The sequence below is a fragment of the Triturus cristatus genome, chromosome 3_2 (assembly GCF_964204655.1).
Source record: "Triturus cristatus chromosome 3_2, aTriCri1.1, whole genome shotgun sequence".
Classification (NCBI taxonomy): Eukaryota; Metazoa; Chordata; class Amphibia; order Caudata; family Salamandridae; genus Triturus; species Triturus cristatus.
This window is the reverse complement of record NC_140584.1, coordinates 135498559-135526485: the sequence shown is the minus strand read 5'-3', so window position 1 is coordinate 135526485 and position 27927 is coordinate 135498559. Positions and strand designations below refer to the sequence as shown.

The window sequence follows — 27927 nt, the reverse complement described above, 5'->3', positions numbered from 1 at the left end:
ACATACCCACAACCACCCATACACCCATACAGCCAGTCACACACCCATTCAGAGACCCAGAAAGCCACTCACAGACCCATTCACACACCCTTACAGCCACACACACACTTACAGAACTAGAGAGCCACTCACACATTTACTCACAGACCCACAAAGGCACTCACACACCCACACACACCCTCACATACAAACATATACAGCCAGTCACACACCCACTCACAGACCCACACAGACACTTTCATACCCACTCACACCCACACACACCCATACATCCAGCCACACCCATTCAAAGACCACAAAAACCTCTTGCACATCCATTCACACACCAAAACTGCCACTCACACAACCAGTTACATACCCACAGAACCACACACACCCATTCACAGATCCTCACAAGCACTAATGCATCCACTCACATACCCATCACATGCTCACACACCCATTTAGACACCCACACACCCACTCAGACAACCACTCACACACCTATACTATGGCTTATGTAGTCACTTACGGACCCCAACCAGTCACACACACCAGGTCACTCTCATACCCAGTTACACACCCACAGACCCACTAACATATCCACTCACACACCACCCACATAGTCCCTCACACTCAGTTACTTACACTCACACACAGGACGATACAGTTTTATAAATTGTAATAGGATATGTTTATATTAAATGTGTTGTTGTTTTGTATTGAATATATGCTTTTGGTTAGGGACAGATCCGCCACGGATCTGCCTGCAAAATAGCCAGCAGACCTCTTATTTGGCCAAGGATTCAGAGCGGATCATCAGATCCGAGTGAGAGATTAGAAAAAGTATTTGAAAACAAAAAGAACCAGTGTTTAGAAAAAGGGTTGGCTCTTGAGAGCCTTTGTGTTTATGGTGTGTAGATGATAATTACACATAGCACAGTTTGCAGTCTTTTAAGTGGTTGAGGAACACTCTTTTGCCTGTGTCTATGAAATAGACTCCGTCTTTTCAATGTATTCCATCCATGTCGAAGCGTAAGTTGTTATGGTATAAAGAGCCTATGTTGTGGTCTTGGAGAAATGCAGACACAGCTTTATAGACATATTTCCTGATTTTTTTATCTGCTGTCAAAATTGGGTTGACCACTGCCACTTCAGTCTTTGGCAAGTGTTGGAGAACACCAAGGGAGTATGTGGGAAAAGTGACTTTAATTTACCAAAGGTATCCTTCATTATGATTTACAGTCCTATCCCAGTAATTGTGCCTAGGTCATTGGCAGCACAGTGCACAATCATGAGGTCTGGATGTTGGCAATTTGCAATGCTTTCAACCAAAGGCAGCAATTCATGCCACTTTAACCCTCTCTGGCCAACCCAGGTAAAGTCTATTTTAGGTAAACCTAGGTCCCTGTCAATGACACTCTTTCTAGCACTCTCTCTGGCCCAAAACACAAAACAATGGCCCACAATCCTGACTCTGACCATTTTGGAGACAAGCAGGAGTAGCACACAGGAAAAGACTGAGGCAGTTTTTGAAGACGAAAGGCAGTTACAATGGAGGACAGCAAGTAAAATATAAAAGAACATATTTGATTGCATGGTGGAGATGTTCAGGGAACTAAAATTAGGATGTGACTTTAAGAAAAAAAGTAACTAATCCTGTGATTGACTTTGCAAAATTTAAAAAAAAAGTATGTTGTGTGGGATATGCTTGGAATTACAAAAAGTCAACCACACCTGCTACAGTTAATGTGAAGCTAGTATGCTGTTGAGAGAAAGTCTTGGAAACTTCTGACCTACTGGTAGGCAGCAACTATTGGAAAGATGATTACTATGGAAACGAAGCTAGAATGGAATGGGGAAGGGAAAAAAGAGACTACAGTGTGAAACTGAAAAGTAGACTGGTGTACAAAAATTGCTCAGTAGAGAGTGTATGTCTTGTTATTGGCACTATTTTCCAAAATAAAATATAAATGAAAAGCATTAACAGCAGACCGTTGAATGTTAATTAGGTTGTACTATAAAACTGTATATATATATTTTTAAATTATGAGTGTGTATAAAGGATATGTATAGCTTCTAGACACTAGAGTAAAATGCAAAATATAAGGGATATTAGATGAGAACATTAACTAAAAATATAGTGAGAAGCAAAGGAGGAAGAGGACTTGCTATACTGAAAATATAGTTACTTTATTAAGCCATTATGAACGAATGTGTTTGAAATGAGATGCGAGTGGTTGCGTATATTATGTCTTTTTATAGTATGTAATTTGCACACAGTCTGTCAGGCACTGACATGCCAGTTATACTCCCACAAAAGTACTTCTGTGTCCACCACTCATATAGCCAGACAGCAACTTACACACTCAGTCATGCACCCATAAAACCATTCACATATCAATTTACTCACCTATACATCCCCTTACATAGTCATTCACACACCCATACAAGCACTGTCATACCCACTCATACATCTATACAGTGAATCCTGCACCCAGCACTCAGAGAGTCAGTTACACACACTTACACACCCATACACCCAGTCATATGCACAATCACCCACCCATACAGCCACTCGCACACCTATTTACAAAACCGTACAGCCACTCACTCACCCAGTCAGACAGCGACAGAGACACTTACAAAGCCACTAACAAACATACATACACACACAGCACTTATGCACTTATGTATCCCTGATACACTCACTCACATATCCACTCAACCACTAATACACTGAGTCACATACCCATACAGCCAGTTATATACCCATTTATACACCCAAACCTCATACACTTACACATCTTCTTACACACTGAAATAACCATTTATGTAGCTTCTCACTTGCTTATAGTATGTAATCTAATAGTATGTAATCTAAAGCTAATGTGAATAAAGTTCTTGTGAGAGAAAATCTAAGTATTATTTTTGAGAGAGAGACTCTAATATAGCTCTTTACAAACCTCAGCAAAATATATTCTAATTATACCCATTTGATGAGAAAGGTCCTCTGTGTAATGTTTGTGCAAAAGACAGAGAGAGAGAGAGGGTATCTTAACCCCTTCGCCGCGGCAGGAATTCCGCCGCGGCGCTGGGGGGGTTTGGGGGCATTTGCGGGTCCGCTGTGCTCGTGACAGAACCACTCCGTCACGAGTCACGGGTGAGCTGTGCTCATGACGGAGTGGTTCCGTCACGTCTCCACCCACTGCGCTAATCGCCCGCACAGGCGGGGAATTAGCGCCGCGTGGGCGGAGCGGCCGCCAACGGCCGCAGCATGATGGAACCACTCCGTCATGAGCACAGCGCACCCGTGGCTCATGACGGAGTGGTTCCGTCATGAGCACGGAAAGGGTTAATAAAGTTCTTACTAGAGAGCAAGAGTTAAAGAGACATTATGAGTATTAGACAAATAGAGAGCAGTAAAAAATGAATTCTAAGTTCTCAGCTCTGATGAAAGATAGAGACAATCTAAGCAAATTTCTTTTTGGAGAAAGAGATTGAACGCATAAGTAAAGTAATTGCGATAAAGGTTCTCTATATAAAGTTCTCAGAAGAATGAAAAATAATCTATAACAACGTTTTTACAAACAAGAGAGACAATCTATGTAAAGATCCTATGTTAGAGTGTAAGTCTAAGATAGGTTTTTGAGGGAGAGGCAATCTAAGTAAGGTGTTTGTGTGTGTGAGATAAACAGACAATTTAAGTAAAGTTGGGGATGAGAGTATTAACATCCAAGTAAGTGGCTTGAAATAGGTTATGAGCAATAACAGAAAATCAAAATTCCTAAAAAATACATAAATAGGGAATACACAGAAATGAATGAGAAATTATTGAGAACAGCTTAAAAATTAAATTACATGGCATGTAACCATATCAAATATTAAGTAAAGAAATCAATGAAGAAGTATCACATTAATTCAAAATAAGGCTTATTGTAGAGGTAAGCAAAATGAAGGTTCTTTTAACAGTTCTGTTTCCCAATGATGAATCCACATAGCGTTGACTGCCCAGGCCTCACTTCTGAGGGAATAATTTTACATGATGAGGCTTTAAATGAGTCATGGCTGAGATAATGGAATTTGCCCATGCTGGAGCATTTGCCCGAGAGCAACCCATCTCCGCCCGTTGTGCTTGTGTGGGACTGTCAAATCAGCACCAATAGTAATGCACAGAAGCAGAGTGATGCTAATTCCCAACTCCCATCTTCCCTTTCCCAGCCAAATGCTTTCTAAGGGCAATTGGGCTGGAGAAATCAAAAGGGGGAAAGGGGTAGGGGACAAGAAGAGACAGATACACTTCTTTCTGGTTCTCTCCAGCAAATACGATGTGTCTTCAGAGGGTGTGAACTGCAAAGATAATACCTTAATGCATCACTGTTGTTTTGCTCTATGCTTAATTATAACTGGAACTTAACATCAACTGTATTTCTTTTCAATGGCTTACCCAATTTGTAAGTAGCTATTGCCTTTCTTCTGTTAGGCTGAAATAAACTATTCTTCTTCTTGACTGCTAATTTCGGTCTTTATCTTTATCTCGAGGGAACTGAGAGATAACACTCTCTGAGGGAACATAGTGTGACTAAGGAGAAATTCTCCGATCTTAATGGAATTTCACTCTAGCGCGTGTTTCTGAACTATGTGTGCACCGGGTGCACCGTGTGCACCGGAACTAGTGTCTCACAAACTAATCATGTGCAACGAATTTCCTTACAATGATTTACTTCCAACGATAACAACCCTCAGACACTATACAGGCACTCAAAGGCATGCGCACTACGGAAAACCTCTCTATGGAAACTCGAGACCTGCGCATGACGGAGACACTTTTCTAGTTGCAAGGAAACCAGAACCCTCTTTTCCATTCTCACAGTTGCTAAAAGAAGTCTGCTGCTAACTGCTCAAAAGAGGTAAGATTAACGCCTCAAAAATCTCCAGAAGTAAACGTCTTAAAGCAAATATTCCCAAAGCAATATTTGGTCTCCAAAACCCTATGTTAGTCTACCTATGAACTTCACTATGTGCAGCACAAAACGCGTCGCAACATTAACAAGCAACGAGCCAACGACGATCGCTACCCTCAACTAGCTAGCGTGCCAAAAATCTACAAAACATCTTTTAGCTCCAAAATCCTCAGTTGAAGTGCGAGCATTCTAATGCCTCAGCTGCCTGAGTTCTAACTCAGGCTTCAAACACTGGAAACACTAGAACGCTAAGCTATGACTTTTCTTGTCCTGCTGGCGGCCATTTTAGGGTTTCTCCAGGTGCTGCATCTGACTCTAGCTACACCATTCCTCACTCTGCGTAATGCTTGATTCATGACCACATTAACTGACAACCCCTCTTTAGTGGCAGTTGGTTGAGTTCTGACAGGGACTTTGTAGAAATCTCTGCCCCAGTGTGAATGCATAAGTGATATTGACAAACCACACAGGCAGCATCAGGGGCCTTAGGTTGAGGTCAACGCACCATAAGAGTGTTCTTCTGCCTTCATTCAATTTCTTTTCAGAAAATGCAGTTGTTGTGCAGCATGACGGGGAGGATGAAGAGGAAGATTTTACCAAGTGGGTGCATGGACAGTCTGACAAAGAAGAAAATAAAGAATTAAAGACCAAAATGGATGAGATGGAGATCAGAATTGTGGGTGTGCAGAAGAAGGCTGAGCATGTTGAAGGAGTTGTAGAAAAATTGGACAGGAAAGTATATCAATATGAGAAGTAAGATGCTACTGATGCTGAATGTGGGAGGTGTGCAGTGATTTCCATGGTATGACTAGAGGGCCAGAAAGGACATGTGATAGCTTGTGCTGAATCAGGTGATTCTGAGAAACCAGCATCCCTGAAAGGAGCAAATCTGCAGGACATAGTCTGGACTTTTCATCCGTAGGTAGTAGTTCAGAGACAGATGAGACCATTTAGCCTGACGACGCTAATGAGGTTGCCTACATTGAAGATGGGTCCTGGAGAAAGAGATATAAGCAGTGCTCTAGCAGTGCTTCAGGGGCAGGTCACAAGGGAATATGTCTTGAAAACAGTTATTGTGCAAAAAGAGGCTTTTATGTAGGCCACTTAATATTACTTTCCCCTGGCTTACTCTATTAGAAAAGGGGATAACTCCGTATTCCAGTGAATCTATAGAAATGATTAGTCCGCCAGAACTTGTAAACAAATAGTCTCAAGATGGAAGTGTGTAAAAACTACAAGTGATTGTGTGCTTCAGAAAATATGACGGAAGAGTGCACAATTGCTGTAAACATCTATCTTATTCAGATTTAAATGTGGCTGGTGTGAAACAGAATGTTGTATGGGTAAGCAACCAATAAATTGTAATCACGACAATTCAGTATTGTATTTGTACAAAAACATATACATGATAGTGCATAAGAGAGTGAAGACATGGTGTCGTGCTCATTTGAAAAACGTGTAAATAATATCCCAAATTAAATCAAATGCATCTAAAGTTAAATGATTTGGCTGTGCTAATTCTAGTTAAATCAGAAGCTGGCAGTGAATCTGAATTCATGCTTTGGTATCAGTTTTATGAAAATGAACAAACCGAAACACTTTAATGATTGCTGGTGTAACAGCCCTCTTGAGAACAATGTGAAGGTATAGTGATACATCTGTATACACTGCTGTGGTAGGCAGACTCTTAATTCACCAAGTAGGTATCTAAAAAGGGTTTAGCTCATAGAGGGCGCTTTGCAAAAAGAACTAATTTTCACACTCCCTCACAGTCCTTACCTGTAAATGTCATGCTTAGTGCTTGGTGTCCTGGTGCTCTGTATGAACATCTCAGGAGGAATGTAACTCAGTGTGCCTCTTAGTGCCGATTTCTCAATATATTCCATACGGGTTGAGTGTTCCTTAAATTTTGATAAACCAAAATCTGAAATCTGAAAAAAAACAATAAATTTGCATGCTGTGATATAATCTGTAATATGTTTATGAGATGTCTATGGAAGCCTGAAGAAGATATTGTTGGCATGCAATACCCTAGAATCAAACTGTAACATACAGTCAATTGTCCCTCTCACAATAACACTGTACATCATACACTATCTGGCTATTATGCCTCAGAGAATCATAGTACCCTGGAGGATCCTTTAATGAATCTTCATCTCACATAATAATTGAAGGTAGGAGGTTGCTCCCTCACTGTGCAATTGTGTTTTCTTCGTCACATGGCGTGCCGGGGATCCCCATCCCGCTGACCCCTTTGTCCTAAAAACTCTTGAAGTTTCACTGTCCTAGTTCTTTCAGAAGATGTGGAATGGAAGTGAACATGCTCTGAAAAGAGCTTCCATCATTTGTGTTGCCTTGCACTGAGCAGACAATGTTAAGTTGAGGCGACCAAATTCAAGAACAGAAACAACATCAAGACTAAGCCCCCTTCACTATACATGGGACACCTACCTATTGGAGCCAATTGGCACCCAGAAAATCATGTGTCCCACAATCACAGACACACACATACACAGCCATACACATACAGATATATAAAGGCACACACTAGCTCTGACAAACACAGGTACAACAGATTACTCAAAGACACACACATAAACACAAACACACACAGGTATGCACAGGCACATACACACATACAAATACAAAGACAGATATACTCAGTCAGACAACATATTTGAGGACAGACACTTCTGAGGAAGGGATTGCCACCTGGTGAATTCTGGATACTCAGTACTACCACTTCTGGACACCAGGGCTAGTTATGACTTTCCTCCAATGAGGTAGTGACTCTCTTTAGGGCATTGCACATCTCTATTGAAAGGCTCCACACATGAAGCCTTTTTAGTTAGCTATGCTGAAGCAAATTATTTTTTCCCAATTTAACAATTCTTTTGGTTGATTCCCCACTCCAAGATGGTTGTCACCAAATGTGCCCCTCACCCTGCACCCACAAATATTCATTGAGAGACACTTCAATACAAGGTTTAGTGATCAGTACCCATTGCAAGGAAAGAGTCTTCTTACTCGCTTGTACTAACTTCCCGTCCACCACTTTTTCACCATCTGCCCGTGGTGTACAACACAGTCTCACCTGATTTAGCACAATAATGCAACAAAATATATTGGCTAAGAAGTTAACTGTCCACAACTGCTTTCTGTACCTACTTAAATTTAAAGTTGTAATTTACTCAGACTTAAAATAATTTCAATATCAAGTAACATTACATATTAGTCTTTCTCACCACCAAACCAGGTTGTGGTTGTTTCAGGGTGGAATGCCTGTATAGGTCCTTCAACAATCACAAATTTGCAACATTGCAAATATTCATAAATCTTCTGCAGGTTCAGTCAAGGGCTGTCCAAGCAAGGAATATTTATATATTTTTTTTCTAGATGCAAAGGGTAAAGGAAGGAAAGAAACAGTATATTGCTTGGCAAATGCACTGATATTCTAAATGTATAAATTTGAAAATATACGGTTGGTGCAGGTTTATGTATAGTGATACTGTTTTGACGGGTGATAGTTGCATTTTCCTAGTAATACTCCTGATGGTCTATATGAATTACAAAGAAGGTGGAAATGTCCTCAACACATAAAAACAATTGTACAAGAACAGATATATGGGTCTCTTTGTGAATTGGTCCTAAAGTAGTTAATGTATGAAGTATAGGAGTAGCATAGGAGTAGTAGTAGAATACGGAGTCAACCTATGCAACATCAGCATTCGGTAGACAGAGCCAACCTTAGCATTCAGTAGACGGAGCTAATTTTCTGTATTTCTTATTTCAGTTGATCATCTAAGGCGCTGACCTTAAGAGACACTCAAGTAATATTTCTGAATGTTTCTGAATTTCTCCTGGAATGTTTTTCACTTTCAAGATATTCTCTCTATGTCATATGCACCTATCAAGGCTCCACCGTTGATATTCTTATTTGCAATCCATTTCCCCCTTATGCTTCCTTCATAAATGGCTGGGCTGGGATTGGCTGGAAGGTAGTACAGGTGGTCTATCAACCTGTGAAAGCAGGACATATTTCATGTATCCATTCCTAGCTCCTGCTAGGCAACTTCCCGGCAAATCTGGTACATTAAAGATACCCTCTCCAATCCAGGAATCCTTCAACTCATTCTATATATCGGTGTTTAGCGTGCTCCCTTAATATCCTTCTCAGTTTTTTCAGTCTTTGCCCTAAAGCTATGACCTAGCAACTACTCCAGAGCATTTTGATTTGATGGCTCATATACATATAGCCATTGATACCTATTGAAAGGTGTATAGGTGTACATTATTACTGTTTACATATGGTTCAGGTTAACATTCTTCTTGGTCAACTGTCTACCTTATCCGACACTCGATTCTGAAAAAAGGTAGCAACCACAGCTAACTGTCCAGCAAGTATCAGAGTAGTGTACTTGTGAAGTGGCAAACCTACCAATTGGCTTTCTGCAAAATTGTGACAATTGTTTTTACTTTGACAACTTTAAACTTTGCAAAGTTTTAAGAACAGTCCAGCACATAGTAAGATATCCTAAATAAAGCCCTCAAAAATATAGCCAAAAATATAGTATTTTTGTGCCAAAGAACTATCTCCTAAAATTGTGGTATTTTGGTGGAACTCTGTTGTTGGTAGAATTATCAGCTGGTTCATTTTAGGGAAGGTAACAAACCTTAGAAATATGGGCCCGATTGACAACAAAGATTTAGCTCAAGCTTTCTCATGCAATACGTCTGCCTTACTCCTCACTTCCAGGAGTAAGCCAGGAGAAGTAAAACAGTAATAAATGCTTAAGTCAGTACAATCATAGCAAAAGCCTTGTGAATAAGTACTTCTGTGTCTACAAGTTATAACTACAGTGATGTATTTATTAAAGATCTTGCCCTGGGTTGGGGTAGGCATGAAACAATAATGAAAAAGGGTTCAAAATGGGGCATCATTTACATGTATTTGTTTAAATGATGGTTGGGCCTATTTCTAATGTCAAGGCATTTGAATCAGTGGTGCAGGATCAATACTCAGAGTGGGGTTGTCGCCATCAATGTTACATCGCTGAAGTCACAGGGCACCTTTCAAGTGACACACATAAAGAAGAAGTGTAACAAAGATATTCAGCAGGACATTGGCCTGGGTGTAGAATATAGCTGGTGGGGCTTTGTCAAGGCAAACACAAGGAGATGATGGAAAGAGTGCTGAAACTTTTCAAACACTCACCTCCAGTCACAGATCTGTGTTGAATCCATCATCATTCTTTAGCTCACTTTACCATCCCAGTTCAGACACAGCTATATGCAAATTAGTCTTGACCCTGTGCCTCATGGGAACAGTACAGACCGAACTGCCAAGCCATGTCTTCCCTGGACCGGAAACAAGCATCCTGGGACTGGTTTTGGGCTAACAGCCTTCATCAGCTAGGCTAGCTTGAATCCAGTGGCAAAGTGAGCAAGGGACCCACGTCTGGGCATACCCTGCCAACTTAGGGCATCAAGAACACTGTTGAAAACATTACTAAAGCATGGTGTGGCTGCACTGTCACTTACAAACAGCACATTTTCGATTGAATTGATCACTGAATTTGCTATGTCATACATTTTTTACAGATAAAAAGCACACAAGTGATAATGTGTGGAAATTGTGTTTCAGGAAATATGTCTATCTTGGCTTATTTTGCTCCTATTAACATCTTGGTTTCCATCACACTTTGTAATTACATAGAAATGTTGCTGCATTTGTGCTTTCCGAACTGCTGATATAGTCTGAAACATCAGTACATTTCAATTACAGGTTTACATTTTATTGTGTGTTATCAAAATTATATCTACTGTGCCCCTGAAAGATTACCAAATAGTTCACTTAACAAAATCATCTGGCTTTGCAGTTATAGAAAGCAAACACCAATCTCCCAGTTCAAAGAAATACAGCCATTTGCCAGATGTTATTGCCTGAGGTTATTGCCTGACAGTTGACCTCTTTCTCTGAAGTACAGCAAACGTTGCCAGATAAAACCAAAATATAAGTAATCTATATCGCCTTTCACCTTCTGAACTCCAGCATGGTTATTTGGGGCGTGCTGCAGCAACAGCGGTGGTCTGTGCAGGTAAGAGTGGTCGGGGGAACGGGTGCTGTGGGGGGAGTCAACAGACGACGGAATAGGGAAATTTAAATAAAGTAATAAATCCTTTTCCTTCTCCTTCGTCTGTCAACATACCTCTGCCCGGCCCGCCCCACCGGCCAACTGCACTTACCTGTACAGACCGCTGCTGTGCAGCACCACCCCAGCACCCCTATTTCCAGCAACTATAATTTGAATCGCTACTGTTTTGTATTGCTTCAAGACACCACACTACATCTCCTTCAAGTTGCCATTTTAATTAAACTCCAAAAACTTCAAACAAAATAGTAGCAAAGGATGCAAAAGACACAGTAATTTTGACACCATTTTTATTGTCAAATATGAATTCCATTTGTTTTATCTACCCACTCACATCCGGTGTTGTTGTTGAAGGGGACAGGCAGGGGCATGGCTGTGCTCCTTCCCTATGCCCATGCAGAGCCGTTTTAAGGCAGGGACAACGTGGGCTCTGGTCTAGGGCCCCAGGCTCTCAGGAGGCTCCATTATATAGCCAGCTCTACTCTGCAGAGTCTTGCTCTGATGACCGTGAATCTTTCTTAACCCCTTCGCCGCGGCAGGAATTCCGCCGCGGCGCTGGGGGGGTTTGGGGGCAGTTGCGGTGCCGCTGTGCTCGTGACGGAACCACTCCGTCACGAGTCACGGGTGAGCTGTGCTCATGACGGAGTGGTTCCGTTACGACTCCGCCCACTGCGCTAATCGCCCGCACAGGCGGGGAATTAGCGCCGCGTGGGCGGAGCGGCCGCCAACTGCCGCAGCATGACGGAACCACTCCGTCATGAGCACAGCGCACCCGTGGCTCATGACGGAGTGGTTCCGTCATGAGCACGGAACGGGTTAAACAGTATTTTTTACATACCATTTCCTTTCATTCATTTTAATATGAGTGATGTGTGAGAGTCTATTACAGACATTTTGAATTGAAATATGATGTTTATGTTTCATGCAATATCCATAAAAAATTCTTTTAGATCAAAACAGGACCTCACATATGAGAAATGGGAGGGTGTCACAGAGATTATTTGCATTGATATTAGTGAGCTGTTGGTGTGTTGCAATGTTGAAAACACACATCACTATCTGTAAACACATTTAGAATTTGGACGAGTGTGCCTCTCCACTGTTTGTGACCTGGCCAAAGAGGGCATGAAAGACCTGTAACTGGATCATAAATTCAAAGCTCTTCCAAACAAGGGGGCCCCAAAATACGTTTGGCCCAGGGCCCCCAAAATCCTTAAGATGTCCTTTGGCCCATTCCCTGCCTCCATCTTTTCTCTGGATTTGCCTGTTGCAGAATCACCCAGGTAAGTTCTCTTTAGTCCTTAAATTACCAGATCCAGAGTTTGTAAACCCGGTAATTTCCGATATGAAAATATCAGACAACTCATAACCAGGGCCGTAATGTCTAGGGCCAATACAGTGAAATCAATGGTTGGCTTTAAGTAATTTCTACTTTTTTGATAAACACCAAAACACCTTCCAATCTTGGCGTGTCTGCCAATGCAGTATATCCATATTTTTTAAATGTAAGTGTTATATCAGGCTCCTGCTCCTTTTCCTGACCTGAGCCCAGCTTGAATAGGAATAGTGGAAGTAGTGGGAGAATACAGCATTTAAGAAGAGCAGGACACCACCCAACTTAACCAAAAAGATGAGTGAACCCTCGTTAAATCACTGATTCACACATTCACAGTAAATATATGTAAATTGTAGGGCGTCCAGGAGGTTAGAAAAGGGAGTGTTTTAGGGAATGTTCGGAATAAGATACAAAGTGAGCCACAATAGTCCACACATATGTACTCATTTTGTTAGCATTTTAATATATTACTGCTCAAATAATTAGGTCATGAAGAAAGGCCCAAGTGCAGTCAGTAGGAAAAAGTATAATCCTTTATTTCAATTTGTTGTCTGTACTGCCCTTCCATCCGCATCCTGGAGAGGTTCCAGGTTAAAAACTATTTTCAAAAGAGGGAACATATATGACCCTGTTGCTTAACCAGTGCTTCATTTGAGCCAGTGGTTGCAGGTGGGACTGACACTCAGTTCTGGCGACCAGAACTGATTATTTCTCATCAGACTTTGACCCAGAGCAAGTGAGAGTAAAACACAACCGGGAGTAAAAGGAGGAAGATAAAGACAGAAAAACTGTGGCAAAGAAAGAAAGCAGGGAAGAAAAAGAACCTGAAAGGGTGAGATAAAAGGGCAGGGTGTGTCCGGTGGTAGATGGAAGAGGCATGAGGTGGAATCAAGACAAAGCAGCCTTTTGATAGCACCGACATTTGATAGTTAGGGCTTCTGAGGCACATTTTGGGCCCCGGAACTAATTCTTTTACAAATTAAGTCCTGTGCTTAACTACTAATTTCACTCTTAGACGTACTCTCTACAGTATTTGCACATATTTTATGGTGTCATTGTGAAAATCATGAAAATTAGATCTCATGGAGCTCATGGCAGCAAGCAGGTTCAAAGGCCCAACCTGGGAGGCTTGGATCACATCTTTGGCCTATTTTAGCTGGCTCAGAAGTCAGCAATAGCAACAACAGGGAAGCTCTACGTTTGCTTTGTAGATAGACTGCTTTTGTGGAGTAAACTGAGATATTTCGATCTTTCCAGCAGGCCTTCTATCCCTCCATATACAGATGCTCTCTTCCATGTGGGCTCAACGTGCTTAACTGGAAGGATGCTGAGCCTACAAAAAAATAAAGCAGGAGTGTGTCCTTGTCACCAGCGCTTAGTTTGAAAAAAGAAAAAAAGAGGAAAAAAAAGGTGCCAGGAGGCTACAGCAGCTAGCACCACCCATTGTCACTGTCAGCACAGCCAATGACAGTCCCTACACAAGTACTAATCATCATACTGCTGCAGTATGACAATGTGGACTGTTCAAGGTCCCCAAAGCTATAAGAATTGCTTGGACCACAGGTATTAGTTGGTTTAATGTATATTGAATCAATAAACAAATGTTGTTCTCCTCGTCTTTAAATACACAAACAGCGCCACCATGTGACAGTTGTTATAAGTGCCAGTGTTGAAAATTCATTATCGGTGCGGAGCAGGGGAAACCACCAGCTCAAGTTAAGCACTGCTTGTTACCCTGTTTTTTGTGCTGTTTTTGTCTGATCTACCATGTGTCCTGGAATCCCACATATCTGCCCCAAACGTTGGTTTCGGCCGATCAGGCTCACAACCTGGTGATCCTCAATTGATGGGATAGAGTTGCAGTGTCTTAGGCGCCGATTACGGTTGCCCTGGAGAAGGGTGCAACATTTATGGCACCCAATCAGAGCTGACACCACAGGGATCAGAATTTATCTTGTGAGATAATTAGCACCTAATTCTGGTATTGACCAAAAAAAGGCATAACGTGGATTTCATGCTTTCTGTACCACAATAAATATATCCAGCTATTTACCAGGCATTATTCCCCGAGTAAATTTCGGCAGGTTTGACCTGCTGAAATTCACCATGGGAAAATTGTAATGGGTTCACTATTTACCAATTCCGATATGTTCTGAAACAGAAGTTAACCGATATACTGAAAATATTCAGAGTGTTCAAATCCACTCCCCTGTGTCCGATGGCATACCTTCTAAGGAAGGATTTAGAGGCACTGCCTTTGTGGAGTCTTAGCTTGCCTGCGGGCATAATGTAACTAGTAAAAGTTCTCTTAGTACGAGGGTTAGTACCAAGGTCATTTTAGGCACAGCTTCTTATCTATTATTCCTAAATAAACCCTTATTTTAACACATTATTATTAAGATAGTTGTTTTGCTTCTCCGTTTATTTAAATGCTATTGGGATATTAAAGGAGTCTCTTGTATAATCCATATCCGGTTTTGTCCCATAAATGTTAGGCTTATCCCAGGCTGTTCCTCTATCCTCTGTTTGGTTAAAAATAGATTCAGGAAAGAAAGGAAACAATGAATTATGTTTTAGCCTTATTTTATTAAGTTGATATGGAGTGTGTTGGCTGCTCAACTTGAATTTTCCCCCAAAAAAGTTCCTATACCACAAAAACGTTCTACTACTCTGCTTTTTGAAACATTATCTCTCTTTCTCTAGCTAACCACGGGTAGCTAAAGAAAGTGACAGGGCAGTCTGCACCGGCCCAGACCTTCAAAAACAGGCCTCCAAAGGATATACCCTGCTGTAAAATGCCTGATGGAATAAATGCAATTCTGCCACCTTCTACACATTTTTCACCGTGTGAGAGGAAGAGGCAGGGCCTTGTAGTGGAAGGGCTTGTGCCAAGTTCTACTTGTGAGTGCTTATACACCCCCACCCCCACAAAAAAAGCTTTGCAGTCTGCCTTATGACGTGGTCAGTGGCGGCTGGCTTGTACTGAGGTGGTGAGGCTGGGCCACAAAAATTTTTTAACTTAGCTGTGCAGCGCAATGTCCTACTCACTCGGGTGTCTTCCAGGAAGCTCCAGATACAGGAAACTGCACAACCCAATCCTCACAGCATGAAAGCAGCGTCAGGATTGAATAGAGCTGGCTCTCCTAGTGCTCCTACGAGCACTGTAGGCCTGCGCTTTCTCTAAACCAGCTGTTTAAGAAAGCTAGGTTAGAGAACTTTAAAATGTGCATGTCTGGCTGGCCGTCCCAAGCTGGCCGGCCAAACAGACATTTGCATTTTAAAGTGCACAGCTCCCTGCTGCTGCCACTCGGCAGCGCTGGCCCCGCCCCATCCTGACAGTTCGGGACAAGTTGCTGAATAATAAAAACAGTAATAAATAAACTTTATTACTGTTTGATGTTTCAGCTCTGGGGCTTGTGGGGCAATGCTCCTCCACACAAAGGTAGGGGGCACCCCTGGTCATGATGTGTTCCATACCCTGTTATGGACTTTGATTCTGCTGAAGCTCCAAACACAACTTGGAAACCCACTCTATTCAGGGGCTTTCAGTCCACTTTTTGATTTGACCGTGTGATATTAGCTCCTCACCAGCTGACCGTATGTAGGGAGCAGGAGCCAATATTGTGTGACACACAGTGGGGCCTTGTGTGGGCAGACCTGCAATGGGCATTCTAGCCCTGACAACAGTCAACTGTGGGTACTTCCTTTTTATTAGAATAACTGTGCATTCAAGTGCCATAGAAGGCAGGGGCAGCTCAGAACACTTTCTACTTCAACCAAAAGGACACGGTATGAATATTCACACTTTTTACTAGCTATATGTATAGATACACGTATGCAGCAATCAAAATAAAATGCCATGAAGCCAGGGTCGTCTTTAGCGCTGATGGTGCCTGATGTGACAATCTTTTTTGGTGCCCCCCCCCTCCCACACCTACCCATGACCTCCTCCTCCTTGGATTCTCTCACTACCACCCTACAAAGTGCCCCTCATCACTCCATACCCCTTCTCTCACATACATTTCATTTGTTTTAAAGCGCTGGCAAAGCCTGGCTTTGCGAATCCACTCTGCTATTTATATAAAATACAGATCTGTTCTTTGCAGCAGACATATTAACCCCCTGCGCTACTTTATGGGGTGTCAAAACTGACACTAGACAAATCTCAAATCTCTCTCTCTCTAGAGGAACATTAATCACAAGAGTTATCTTGACATTTTGATGGCTGCCTTAAAGCTGGACCCACAAGGAGCTCTGCAGCAGGTGATTTTAAATCATAAGTTATTGATAAACACAGCGCCCCCGCTGAGGACACTGCCCCCCCTTCCAGGTCAGCGTCCATACGGCCGCAACGGTCATAGTGCCCTAAAGCCGGCCCTGCATGAAGTAGTTCAATGCATTTACAAAGTGAATGGCTGCAGTTACAATTATGTCCTGGTGCACAGTGCAGGTAGTTTTACACTTACGAAAGACACAGACCCGCGTGCAGAAAAGGAAGGGATATCGATGTGGTCCGTCGGCTAAACTGCCGACTTTGGTGCCGAAAACCAGGGTTCGAGCCTCGAGGTCGCATCCACATCCTGTGATTCTGGGCAAATCACTTAATCTCCCCGTGCCTGAATATGTAATGTAAATACGGTGCTCATGTAAAGCGCTCCAATACCTTTGGGTCGAGTTCGCGCTATATAAATATGCAACAAAAAAATGGCCAGAGGAGAGGAAACAATAAGCAATGGAACTGTGCCTTTTAACCCCTTTAGAAAAGAGAATGGTTTCAAAGGTTGTCTGTCTTTAGGTGTTGAGTGGTAAGTTAAATACAAATCAATCTTGGAGAATGTTAAGAATGTTTCAGCGTCAACTGTTCTTGCCAGGAGCCAAAATATAATGTGAAAGGGATATATCTGCTTTTTGCACATATGCAAAAAATTTTCACTGTCTTTTCTGATCTCAGCGGAGGCCTGAGACCTTCAAAGGCAAGTGAAGCTAGGCACCGGCAGCAAGGACAAAACTTTACTTCAGAGGGGACACACTTCCATTACACCTGGCATTTACTTTAAAATGTCAATGTGAAAGTGGCATCGGTGAGTACCAGAGCGCACCAGCTACAGCTTACTTGGTCAAATCACAATGTAAATATTAAAGGCCTCATCTACAAGAAAATGATGCACCGCGGTGCCGCAAGCCATTTAGCTGCGCCGTGCTGCATCATTTTCAAAGCACAAGGATGCGTCGTATTAACAACAATATGATGCATCCCTGTGCTTTTCCCTGTGCTGGCACACAACTGGCTGGCATGCGCCAGCGCAGGTACCCTTGCATCATTTTGCAAGGGTGACTGCGCTGCAGGGATGATTGTTGTTGTGCAGGAAGGGACTCATTCCTGCACAAAAACAATAATTAATGCCATTTTCCTCTTTCTATACGTGCTGCAGAATGCAGCACGCATAGAAATAGTAAAAAAGGCGGAGCAATAAAAGTGTTTCTCCTCGTTGCGCCTTTCCTATGCCTCGACTGGAGAGGCGTAGGATTCTGACGCATTCACAGTTTTACAAAATGTTGTAAATCTGGGAATGCGTCATGTTCCATGGATGTTGCATGGGAACACCCACAGCAACAACCATGGAACGCCCTTTTCAAGCAGAGTAACGAGTGAAAGGGGCCCATATTGACAAGGCCATGAAAAATCATGCAGTTACTTTACGTGGCCTTGTAAATATGGGCAAGCTCATTGGGTTGCCGGTGCGTCAAAAACAATTACGCACCAGCGGCGCAAGGGGCTTGTAAATAAGCCCCTAAAGGATCACAGGGGCCTCAATAACCATTTCCAGCACCACTACAAGCCCACACTCCCAGCATGAAGTCTACCAGCCATTCCTTGTAACATTTGTATATGTTTTTGAAAGCACCTTGTATGCTTTTTGAAGCACATACAGAACTATTAAGAAAACCTGGTAATTATAATATTTTTCTCATAGTCTTACCACTAATGGGATCTCATGACAATAGGAAATTAAATCTATCTTTCTCGGAACTGCACATTCGGCTGTGTGTATAGCTGTCTGAAAAATTCAGTCTAAATGCGCATGTGAACACTTCAGTCCTTGTGCGACATTAAGCCTCTTGATATAGCATGGTAGTATGTCACATCCACATTAGGCCTCACTGGAGTGCACTTGTGTTCCCACAATCCAATTTTTATTTTCATTTCTTCATTTTGTATTCACCCCAAATCCTTAAGGGGCCCATTAAGAGTCGAGCTGTGTGCCTCTCATAATTGTTTACTGTAATTACGGACACAGAGGACACTGTCAACTCCAAGGAAGCCTAAATACACCCGATGACAGAATCTGGGTAATAATATGTGGGAATCAGTGATTCTGCACTGGTTCCTGCATGTTTTTGCTATCGGTAGCAGAAGTAGGGGTGCTGGGGGTGCAATTCTAGGAGTTCAGAAGGAGAATGAGCAATAAAGATGCCTTTCAATTTTGTTTTGATCTTCTCATGTTTTCTATGTTTCAAAGACAGGGGTGAACATTCAAGTTAAGTCTCCTGACAAATTGCTTGTTTATTCTTTTAAAATGGAGACTGGCAGTTAGTTTTTCTCTCTGAAAGTTAGTGGATTTTGTGAAGTTAACTATCTGGAAATCTTGCCGAGGTACAGGGAGTGTGAAAGGAATGGCTGTAGGATGTCAGGTTATTCTGACACACAACAAAATGTCAATGTCTTTAAATTAACTCTATAAATATTACAAAATATATCACCAGTATTTGGAAGTGCAATGGAAACAATCTTTTTAATAGGATCACAAATCAAGACACTTTAGATGGAGGTCCTCATCCTGGGCTCTTCCTCATCCTGGGCTCTTCACCATCCGCCTGGGACGACTCCTGGTGGCCTCCTGCCCTGGGCACCGCACCCAAACCGACAGACCACGCACGCAACCTAGGCTTCATCCTGGACTCCTCCCTCTCCATGACCAGGCAAGTCAACAACGTCTCCTCGGCGTGCTTCAACATCCTACGCATGCTACGGAAGATCTTCTGGTGGATCCCCACCGAGACCAGGAAGACCGTCACCCAGGCCCTCGTCACAAGTCGACTGGACTACGGCAACGCCCTCTACGCCGGTACCACCGCCAAGCTCCAGAAGAGACTCCAGCGGATCCAGAACGCCTCCGCCAGACTCATCCTCGACATCCCACGAACCAGCCACATCTCCGGACATCTGAGAGACCTACACTGGCTCCCCGTCAACAAAAGAATCACCTTCCGCCTCCTCACCCACGCACACAAAGCCCTACACGACCAAGGCCCGAGCTACCTCAACAACCGAATCAACTTCTACGCTCCCAAACGCCACCTCCGATCAGCCAACCACGCCCTCGCCGCCGTCCCCCGCATACGAAGAGCGACCACAGGAGGAAGGTCCTTCTCCTACCTGGCCGCCAAGACCTGGAACTCCCTCCCGACCAACCTGCGCCTGACCCAAGACCACCTCTCCTTCAGGAAGAAGCTGAAGACCTGGCTGTTCGAGCAGTAGCGGCACCCCCCTCCCCCCAGCGCCTTGAGACCCTACGGGTAAGTAGTGCGCTCTATAAATGTCTTTGATTGATTGATTGATTGATTGATTGATTGATATGCAAATTATAAATATTTGCTGAAACCCGTTTTCTACAAATTATCGCTCATGTGATATGTAGTTTTAAGAATAAAACTGTGTGTCACTACATTTTCTATTGAAATGATGACAGGATTTTGCACTGTGTTTGTAGATGGCATCTTGCTAACACGCCATGCTTTAGTAACATATTTGCAACAGTGTACTCCAAAAGGCACCAGTGGCTACATAACAAGGCCCATATTTATCATGTTGTCATGCAGTGCAACGCAGCAAGACACGTTGCTGTTCTGCTGAAAGAGAAAGGGTTGGAGAGAATCATATTTAACATTATACAGCGTCTTTCCGTCCTTTCCAAGTGCTTACATACTATTGGCTGCCCATGGGCGTCCGCAGGGGAGGGCAAGGAGGGGCACTTGCCCCCCCCCCCCCGGAGCGCCCCTTCTTGCCCGTAATTAGGGGCCCTGCAGGGAGCAGAGCTGTTCCCTGCCAGAGGCCTCAACTCCGTGATGGGGCGCCTCACACTCCTCCACGCAGCCCCTCCCGCCCATTGTCATTCTGCCTGTGGCTGATTATCACAAACAGAATGACAATGGCCAGTTTGAGCTGCGCGCCACAAGCACGAGTACACCAAGACCTCAGGGGCGTAACAAAGGCCCCCACAGGGGGTGGGAGGAGCAGCGCGCCTCTTGCTTTAATGTTCTCCATTGAGCACAGCCAAAGGACTGTCTCCTGCCACGTCTATAAATGCATTCATAGCACAAGACTAGAGCCAGTCCCTATCTGCAGAAAGTGTGAAAATCTGTAGATGTAGTTTAAAAAAATGTCTACAAGAAATCTGCTGAAACAAAGGTGAAAATGTTGAATAATGTTTCCTAGACAAAATCAAAATAGAAAAGGAAAAGCACATAAGCTGCAGAAACTGCAATCATTTAAAGATACCTGGCAGTTTAGGAGGCAAGATAATGGAGGTGTGTTCGTGCTCTTTCTCTCCCTTATTCACAGATCTCTCTAGTGAGTCCTTCTGCCACTGTCTCCATCTCACGCAAAGCTCTCTATCCTTATCTCTCTCTCTCTGAAGCGTTTCTGGGTCTCGATTGCAGGGTGTCTCCCTCCTCACTCACCTTTCCTCAAGCCTCCCTTTGACGTCTATGCCCCTGTGGGTGCACTGGCACTTGCTGCATTCGGTCGTAGGGAGGAGGAGAACGCCTTCAGTGGGTGACTTCATCGCCTTGTCTGGTGGCCCCCGTTCATAGGCTCACTCTGCAGGAGTCCACTGCCGAGACCAGCCTAAAGTTCTGCCTACCGGTTATTTCAGTCAATGAATATCACAGCCAGTATGCCAGCTTTGATTGTCGACTTTAATGCCCAGTATATGCGGAAATGTACAAAATTTGTAAAACCTGTAAAAAAAGCTTTGACATCTGTGGGAGACTGATAAATCAGTGATTTCCACAGAAAAATCTCAAATGCAAATTCGTACTTTTGCTTCACAAGGCTACCTTCAGCTAGAATTATACTATGCTGTGAATAAATAATTCGTAATCAGTGCACCATGCGACCACTGAGTGAACGGTAGAATCGGTTACTAAGCTTGGAAACAAATCCCCATAAATGCGGTAAAGAAAATGTTCAAACACCCAAGAGATTTCCTAGTCGGTTTAGCACCTGTTCCTGTTACCTGCTTATCCGGGGTCATGAGCTCTGACCCCAGCCTCGTCAGTTCAGCCTTTCATCCTCTGAGACAAATGATGAAACACGGAGACATTATAGTGAAAAGTTCATAAAAATGTGCAACTGATTTCCAAACTGCTCCAATATCCATCTTAACACAGCTGAACTTCAATTATGAGTGACAAGGCTGAGTATGGGCGGGAGTACTGCACACATGTCCGGGGATCTTCATAAACCGAGGCATATCTGTACCACGGTGTGTGAATACAAAGCCGGGCAGAGTCTACGTTACTGTAGAAGACAGGGACATGGGAGAAGATGAACCCAGTGCGGGTCTCGTTTCTCGTGGTCTTCGTTCTTTAGCTTTAAAAAAGCTGACTTCCCTCAGTCCAAACAGGGAGAGCTCTTCTGATCTTCGCCAGCCCTGTCAGAATTAAATCAAACGATTCAGGGCCTAAAGTAGGAAGCAGATTTCATTCATCGGTGAAAACATATTTATTATTATTTATAAGAAACTTCGATGGTGCTGCCTTTCTCTCTTTGCTGCTTTGGATTAAAGTCTGATGTTAAAAAAAACTGGCTCCCAAAATAAGTGATGGTGCCATGCCTGTAACCGCAGGTACAAATTAAGGACCGTTTTTCAGGAAATGCACAATCTTTTTCCGCCAAATCACTGGTGTAACGGACCGCCATTGTCATTGCCCCCACACCCAACACAACCCTTCAGGGGTCCTACACCATGGGAGCGTGCAAGCTGGATAACCTTGTAAAACACGTGTGGTGCGTGCTGAGTGAAACAATCCCAAGATAACGCGGTTACTGTGTACCGTTCGCACTGGGATTAAGAGTGCCGATAGAACGGTTTAAACATGAGCAGCGATGATTCGCGTCCAAATTAGCTGATGAGGATCCTGTATGTTCGTCATATAACCTGCATAGCCAGACACATGTAATCACTCATTATGATCACGTCTGCCGAGGATCGTGTAAACAAACCTCCGTGCACTTATTTTGATGTGCACTCACACAAAAGACACTTTTTGTGTTTAAGGAGCGAGATTTATTTTTATTGTTTTAACATCTCTGTTTGTAAGAGGCTGACATTTCACATGCCATGCACATTCCGTCGGGTGGGGGGCACAGCTCATTTGTACGGCCATAAAGACCCCGTAAAAAAGCCCTGCACACCCTTCTCGTGGCCCTCCGTGACTCAGCTTTGGGACCTGCTGCATAACTAAATACTTATAAGGTCCCAAACGCGAGACCTATTGGCTCTGTCAATGCTTGTTTTTCTCAGCTTGGCCTGAGCATTACCCGATCCTGATTGTCTGCCATTTTAGCCCCGCTCCTATTGATCAACATTAGCCACGCCCCTTTATTTGCCAGGTTAGCCCCCCCCTGGAAAAATTTCTGCGGACGCCCATGTGGCTGCCTAGTGCTAACACAGGCACCCTGGCATCATGTTGCAAAGGTGTCTGAGTTGTAGGCAGGATTGTTTTTGTGCAGAGAGGGCCACCTTCCTGCACAAAAACAATCCTGAGGCATGAAAGAGGAACAAATGAATAGAAATAAAGATATTTCTCCTTGTTACGCTTCACCTGGGGAGGCGTGGCATTTAGATGCATTCCCAGGCCTACCAGTCATGGTACATCAGGGAATGTGCCAAAATCCTTAGGTGGATGAGTGGAAACACCCATGCCCCTCCCAATGGACCGCCTCCCTGGGGCAGAGTAACACAATGTTGCAATTTGCGCTGCTTTGCATTACTCTAGATATATCAAGTCACGCAGGGCCACACAACGTGGCCTTGCGTGACTTGATGAATTTTGACTTAATAGTTGCATCGCTCTTGCGCGGCACAAGGGCAAACCAAAACCTCAATAAATCTGGCTCAGCACCTTTACCACTCTCTTGCTGAAGGGGCATGGATCCTTTGTTCCCTATGATGTCAGTGATGTGACATCAATGGCAGTACCCCCACTTGTTCCCACTTGATAATTGTTCCAGCACCACTGGACATTTTAACCATTATTTCACCTGTAGACTTGGTGTAGCAATGAAAACATTGGAAGGTGCTGAAATGATATTGTGGACATCTATGATCGCTCCTTGCATTATGGCTCAATCGCAAAGATAGAAGTTCCACTTTTCGCATCACTGTCCATATTACGTCCATTAGGCGTTGGTATATGAACAATGCTGCGTTCATAAAGTTAAAGCTAGAAATGCAAAGACTCCAGTTTGTGCAACAGTGCATTGTGTTGTTGTTATGGCATGCTGCGATAGATGAAAAATATGATGACTACAGTGTATTACTGCGTGGTGTGTCCAAGGAAAAGCGTGTAGAACACTGCACTATTAATGCCTCATAAGTTATAAAAATAAGGATCTCTTGTGAGTTCAGCTTGTGAACTTCTGTATTATACAATTTCCTCTCTCACCTTTCTGTCTTTCTATCCGTCCCTTACCAAATACAGGTGAAGATAATAAAGAATATACAATATTAAATTCATAATTTGCACTTTATATGCTATCCTTAAAACTAATTCCACAGGTTCTCTCTCCTGTGCTTAATTCATTTGATTTCAAAGTCACCTTTCAGAGAGTTTTTTTAGAAGTTGACCCCCTGTGCTGTGAGATTATGATGTCCCAGAACATTTCCATGCTTAAAAAGCAATTGTGTGTGGAATCCGGCAGATTTATCAACACTTTACGCCACAGCAAAGTGACACATAGTGACACAAAGTGCTGATAAAGTAGTTCTTTTTTGGGGCTGGGAAGTTGCCCTAAACGTAGAGTAAAAAGTATGTGAGCTCCTTGCGCTACTTTCAGTCAGAGGGCGTTCCAAGGGTGGTACTTTGGCATCCTTCGCTACCACCCTTGATTTTGATGCAAAGGCAGACCTGCAAGGATTGTGAGACCTGGCATTACATAAAAAAATAATGCCTCCTAGAAACAGGAACAGCAGGAGAACTTTTTAAATTTCTCCAAACATCTCTGTCATTAGACGTGCGCTCGACTGCAGGGCACATATCCTCTGTATGAAATGTTAAAAATGGTCTAAACATAGGATTTTCTTCTGGAAGGATACCATTTCAGTACAAAATATATACTAGACAGCACACACATACATCTTTGCACCTTGGCGCTTAGCAGTCTGTTTGTGCGTTAGCACTGAGAAGAGAGCAGCAATAGCCTATACTGATCAAGTATGGCCCCATATTCCTCTCTCCCCCAACACAATGCAGCGCAGCAACTTAAGTTGCAGCGCTGCATTGCACTTTTTTTTGTAAACCTGCCCTTACGTATGGAAAATTCACTCATGATTGACAAAGGGAGATTGTCTGCTATTTATGTATATTTTTCCACTTTTGCATGTTACACCTAGGAGCAGATTTACAAGCCCCTTGAAACACTTTTGCGCTGCTGTTGTGTCACTTTTGTGATGCAGCGGCGGCGTAAAAAATGTGGCCAATTTACAACGTGATGCATCTAGGGAGATGTGTCACGTTGTAAAGCCCTGCATCAGATTATACCTGCATCAGGTATAATGTATGCTGTTTGCGCGTTCCCACGCAGGAAAGCCTCGTAAAAGTGATGCAGTGAAACCTATAAGATTTCACTGCGTCACTTCTAAGACGCCACTGTGACAAAACCCTTACGCCTGCAGGCGTAAGGAGTGATGCAGTGTAATGGGAATAGGCCTCAAAATGCATTGCTAGAGTTGCATCGTGCTTACGACACGACTCCAGCAATGCGTGACTTTTTCTCCAACAGATGCGTAAGAATTTCTGCGCCATGGTGCGCCATCAGGGCCGGACTGGCTGTTGTGGGCACCGGGCGTTTCCCCAGGGGCTGCCATGGTAAGGGCCGGTTTTGGGCCCCTAGGTGACGTTTTTCTTACCAGGGGCCGGCAAAATCTGCCCCCTGTAACAAAATTGGCCGAAAACAGCCATAGCAAACAGCTCGGCCGCCCCCCACCCCCCAGGGTGGGCAGCGGAGCAGGTTTCGGTTCCCAGTCCAGCCCTGCGCACCATATTGTAAATATGACACATCCATGGTGGCGCAAGGGTTTCTCTGGGTGGCGCAGGGAAAGTGATGCATTTCCAACAGATGCGTCACTTTCTTGTAAATCTGCCCCCTAGTTTCTATTCCCAAGTAAGACTCAGTGGAAGGGCCTAAGCTATTACGGTGGTCCACCATTGTGCCATAACCTTTTGAGTTTTGAGTATTCATAAATATTTGCACTGCATTTTACAGAATTAATTGCACTTCAGAATGTTTGAGTCCATCATGGTTAAGTTCAGAAAGGCGACCTAAATCCAGGTTTACAGGATAACCATTACCATGTAAATAAATTATATTTATATATCTTTATGTGGATAGGAGTCTGGGGATCAGGCCCTCCTGGGCCTACGTTTGATGCACATTATCTGCAAGAACCGGGGTGTGTGAAAAAGGAGCACGAAACTCCACTAGGCAATTAAAAAAACATGCATTGAGATATACAAGTTTGGGCAGGATACGTCTGGAAATGTCAAACAATTGCAGGTTTTCAGTTATACTCCGGGAAAACGTTTTTGAGTTCTATTTGTATATTTACTTTTGAAAATGTCCGACAGTCACGTGTTAATCTGCATTCCTTTCAGCTATTTCTCGGGAGAGAAGAAGTGCGAGAGTTGTCTATGAAACCTCACTAATTTAACGTGCAATCTCGTTGGTGTGCACAAGCTCGTAGTGCAGCCCAGATCTCGAATATCCACTGGACGCTGCAAGCTGCAGATTTACTCACCCAAAAGATATTTGGGTAGGTGAATGTTTGTACGAGTGTAAAACTAACTTTTGTTTATTTCGAAAGTAGTTTTGCACGTATAAGAAGGCTATGTGCACGTGAAAGCTAAACTTAGTCTTAGCTTTGCGAATCTAGCCGCAAACGTCTCAGTGGCGGCTCCCCCATTGGGGCGTGGAGGCGTCGCCCCACTGCTTTCTCGCCGTGCGAGAAGGCAGAAACATAAATGGCAATAACTACCATTTTATGTTTCTGCCTTCTCGCACGGCAAGAAAGCAGAAGTGCCTGATTGGGGGTGGGCGGTCCTGCTCGAGGGCAGGGGGGAGTGGCTTGCTCACTGTTGTGGGTACTGACTGTTTGGTCAGCCCTGGGGCTGACCAAACAGTCAATACCCACAACAGTGGGCAAGCCACTCCCCCCTGCTCTCGAGCAGGAGCGCCCACTCTCCCATTTTCTCTATGTAGGCTGCTGCATAGAGAAAATAGCCCGGGTGGGGCGCGCTCCCCTGCGCCTCAGCGTTGTGATTGGCGGAGGGGAGCAAGGGAGGCTGCCTTCCATGATGACGAGGGCTGCAGGTCAAATTTGGAAAATGGTGGACGGCGGGAGCGGGAGTCGTACTCGGTAAGCAATGTTGCCAGATTGGGCTATTTCCCGCACAATTGGGCGACTTTTTTCCCAGTTGTGCGGGAAAAAACCATGCCTGGCGGGGGGCAACTTTTTGGGCTAGTTTTGGATGGTTGTGCGCAATTTTGTGGCCTGGGCGGGCGACGACCACGAGGAGTCCGTCGCGTGAGTGCGCGGGCCAATGTGGGGGTCCCCCAGGGCCGTCAATCCAGTAGCGCGCGAAAACGCTACCAATGACGGCCCTGGGAATCATTTTTTAGCCAGCCCCTGCGTGCGTGCGTCACGGTACATGACCTCAGCCTGACGGAGCTCTTACTTTCGGGGCCAGCACGGTGAGTGCAATGTTTATGCTCACTCAGTGCACGGAGCTCACCTGCGGAGAGTTCAGTGGCGGGGGCGCAGGGTTCAAACTTAGCTCTCCTTTCTCTCGCTTTTGGGAGTGGGGCAGACTGGGGTCTAGTGAATGCTGGCGAGTTCAGGGCCAGCCGGTGTTGAGTCTGCATGTCTGTGCGGCGGTGTCAAGTGTGGGGATCGGGGCTGACACCATGGCATTGAATGACTTTGGCAGACCTGCGCTAACATCGCACGTTCACCATACGGTGGAGTGACTAGTGAGCCTCTGGTGTTGACATATACTTGTCCACCCCGCGGTGCTCACGCATGGTGTCCTTGGCAGCCAAACGCGTTACTCGGAAGCAGCAGTGAAACCGGCTCCAACGCCGCTTCCAACAGGTGGAACTGCATTATCCTGACACTAGTGAATCATGTACACAATCTAATCCGCCCAGCCA

The 27927-nt window shown here is 44.0% G+C and overlaps 1 protein-coding gene across 2 annotated transcripts in view; it reads right to left on the bottom strand.

The window, feature by feature from the left end:
- The window catches only part of ANKK1 (ankyrin repeat and kinase domain containing 1), a 238602-nt gene that overhangs the window by 63046 nt on the left and 147629 nt on the right, over positions 1-27927 (bottom strand). For both annotated transcript variants that reach the window (XM_085647356.1, XM_085647357.1), the window contains one exon: positions 6723-6874. In XM_085647356.1, coding sequence (XP_085503482.1) covers positions 6723-6874 — 152 coding nt within the window. The remainder of the gene's footprint in view (positions 1-6722; positions 6875-27927) is intronic.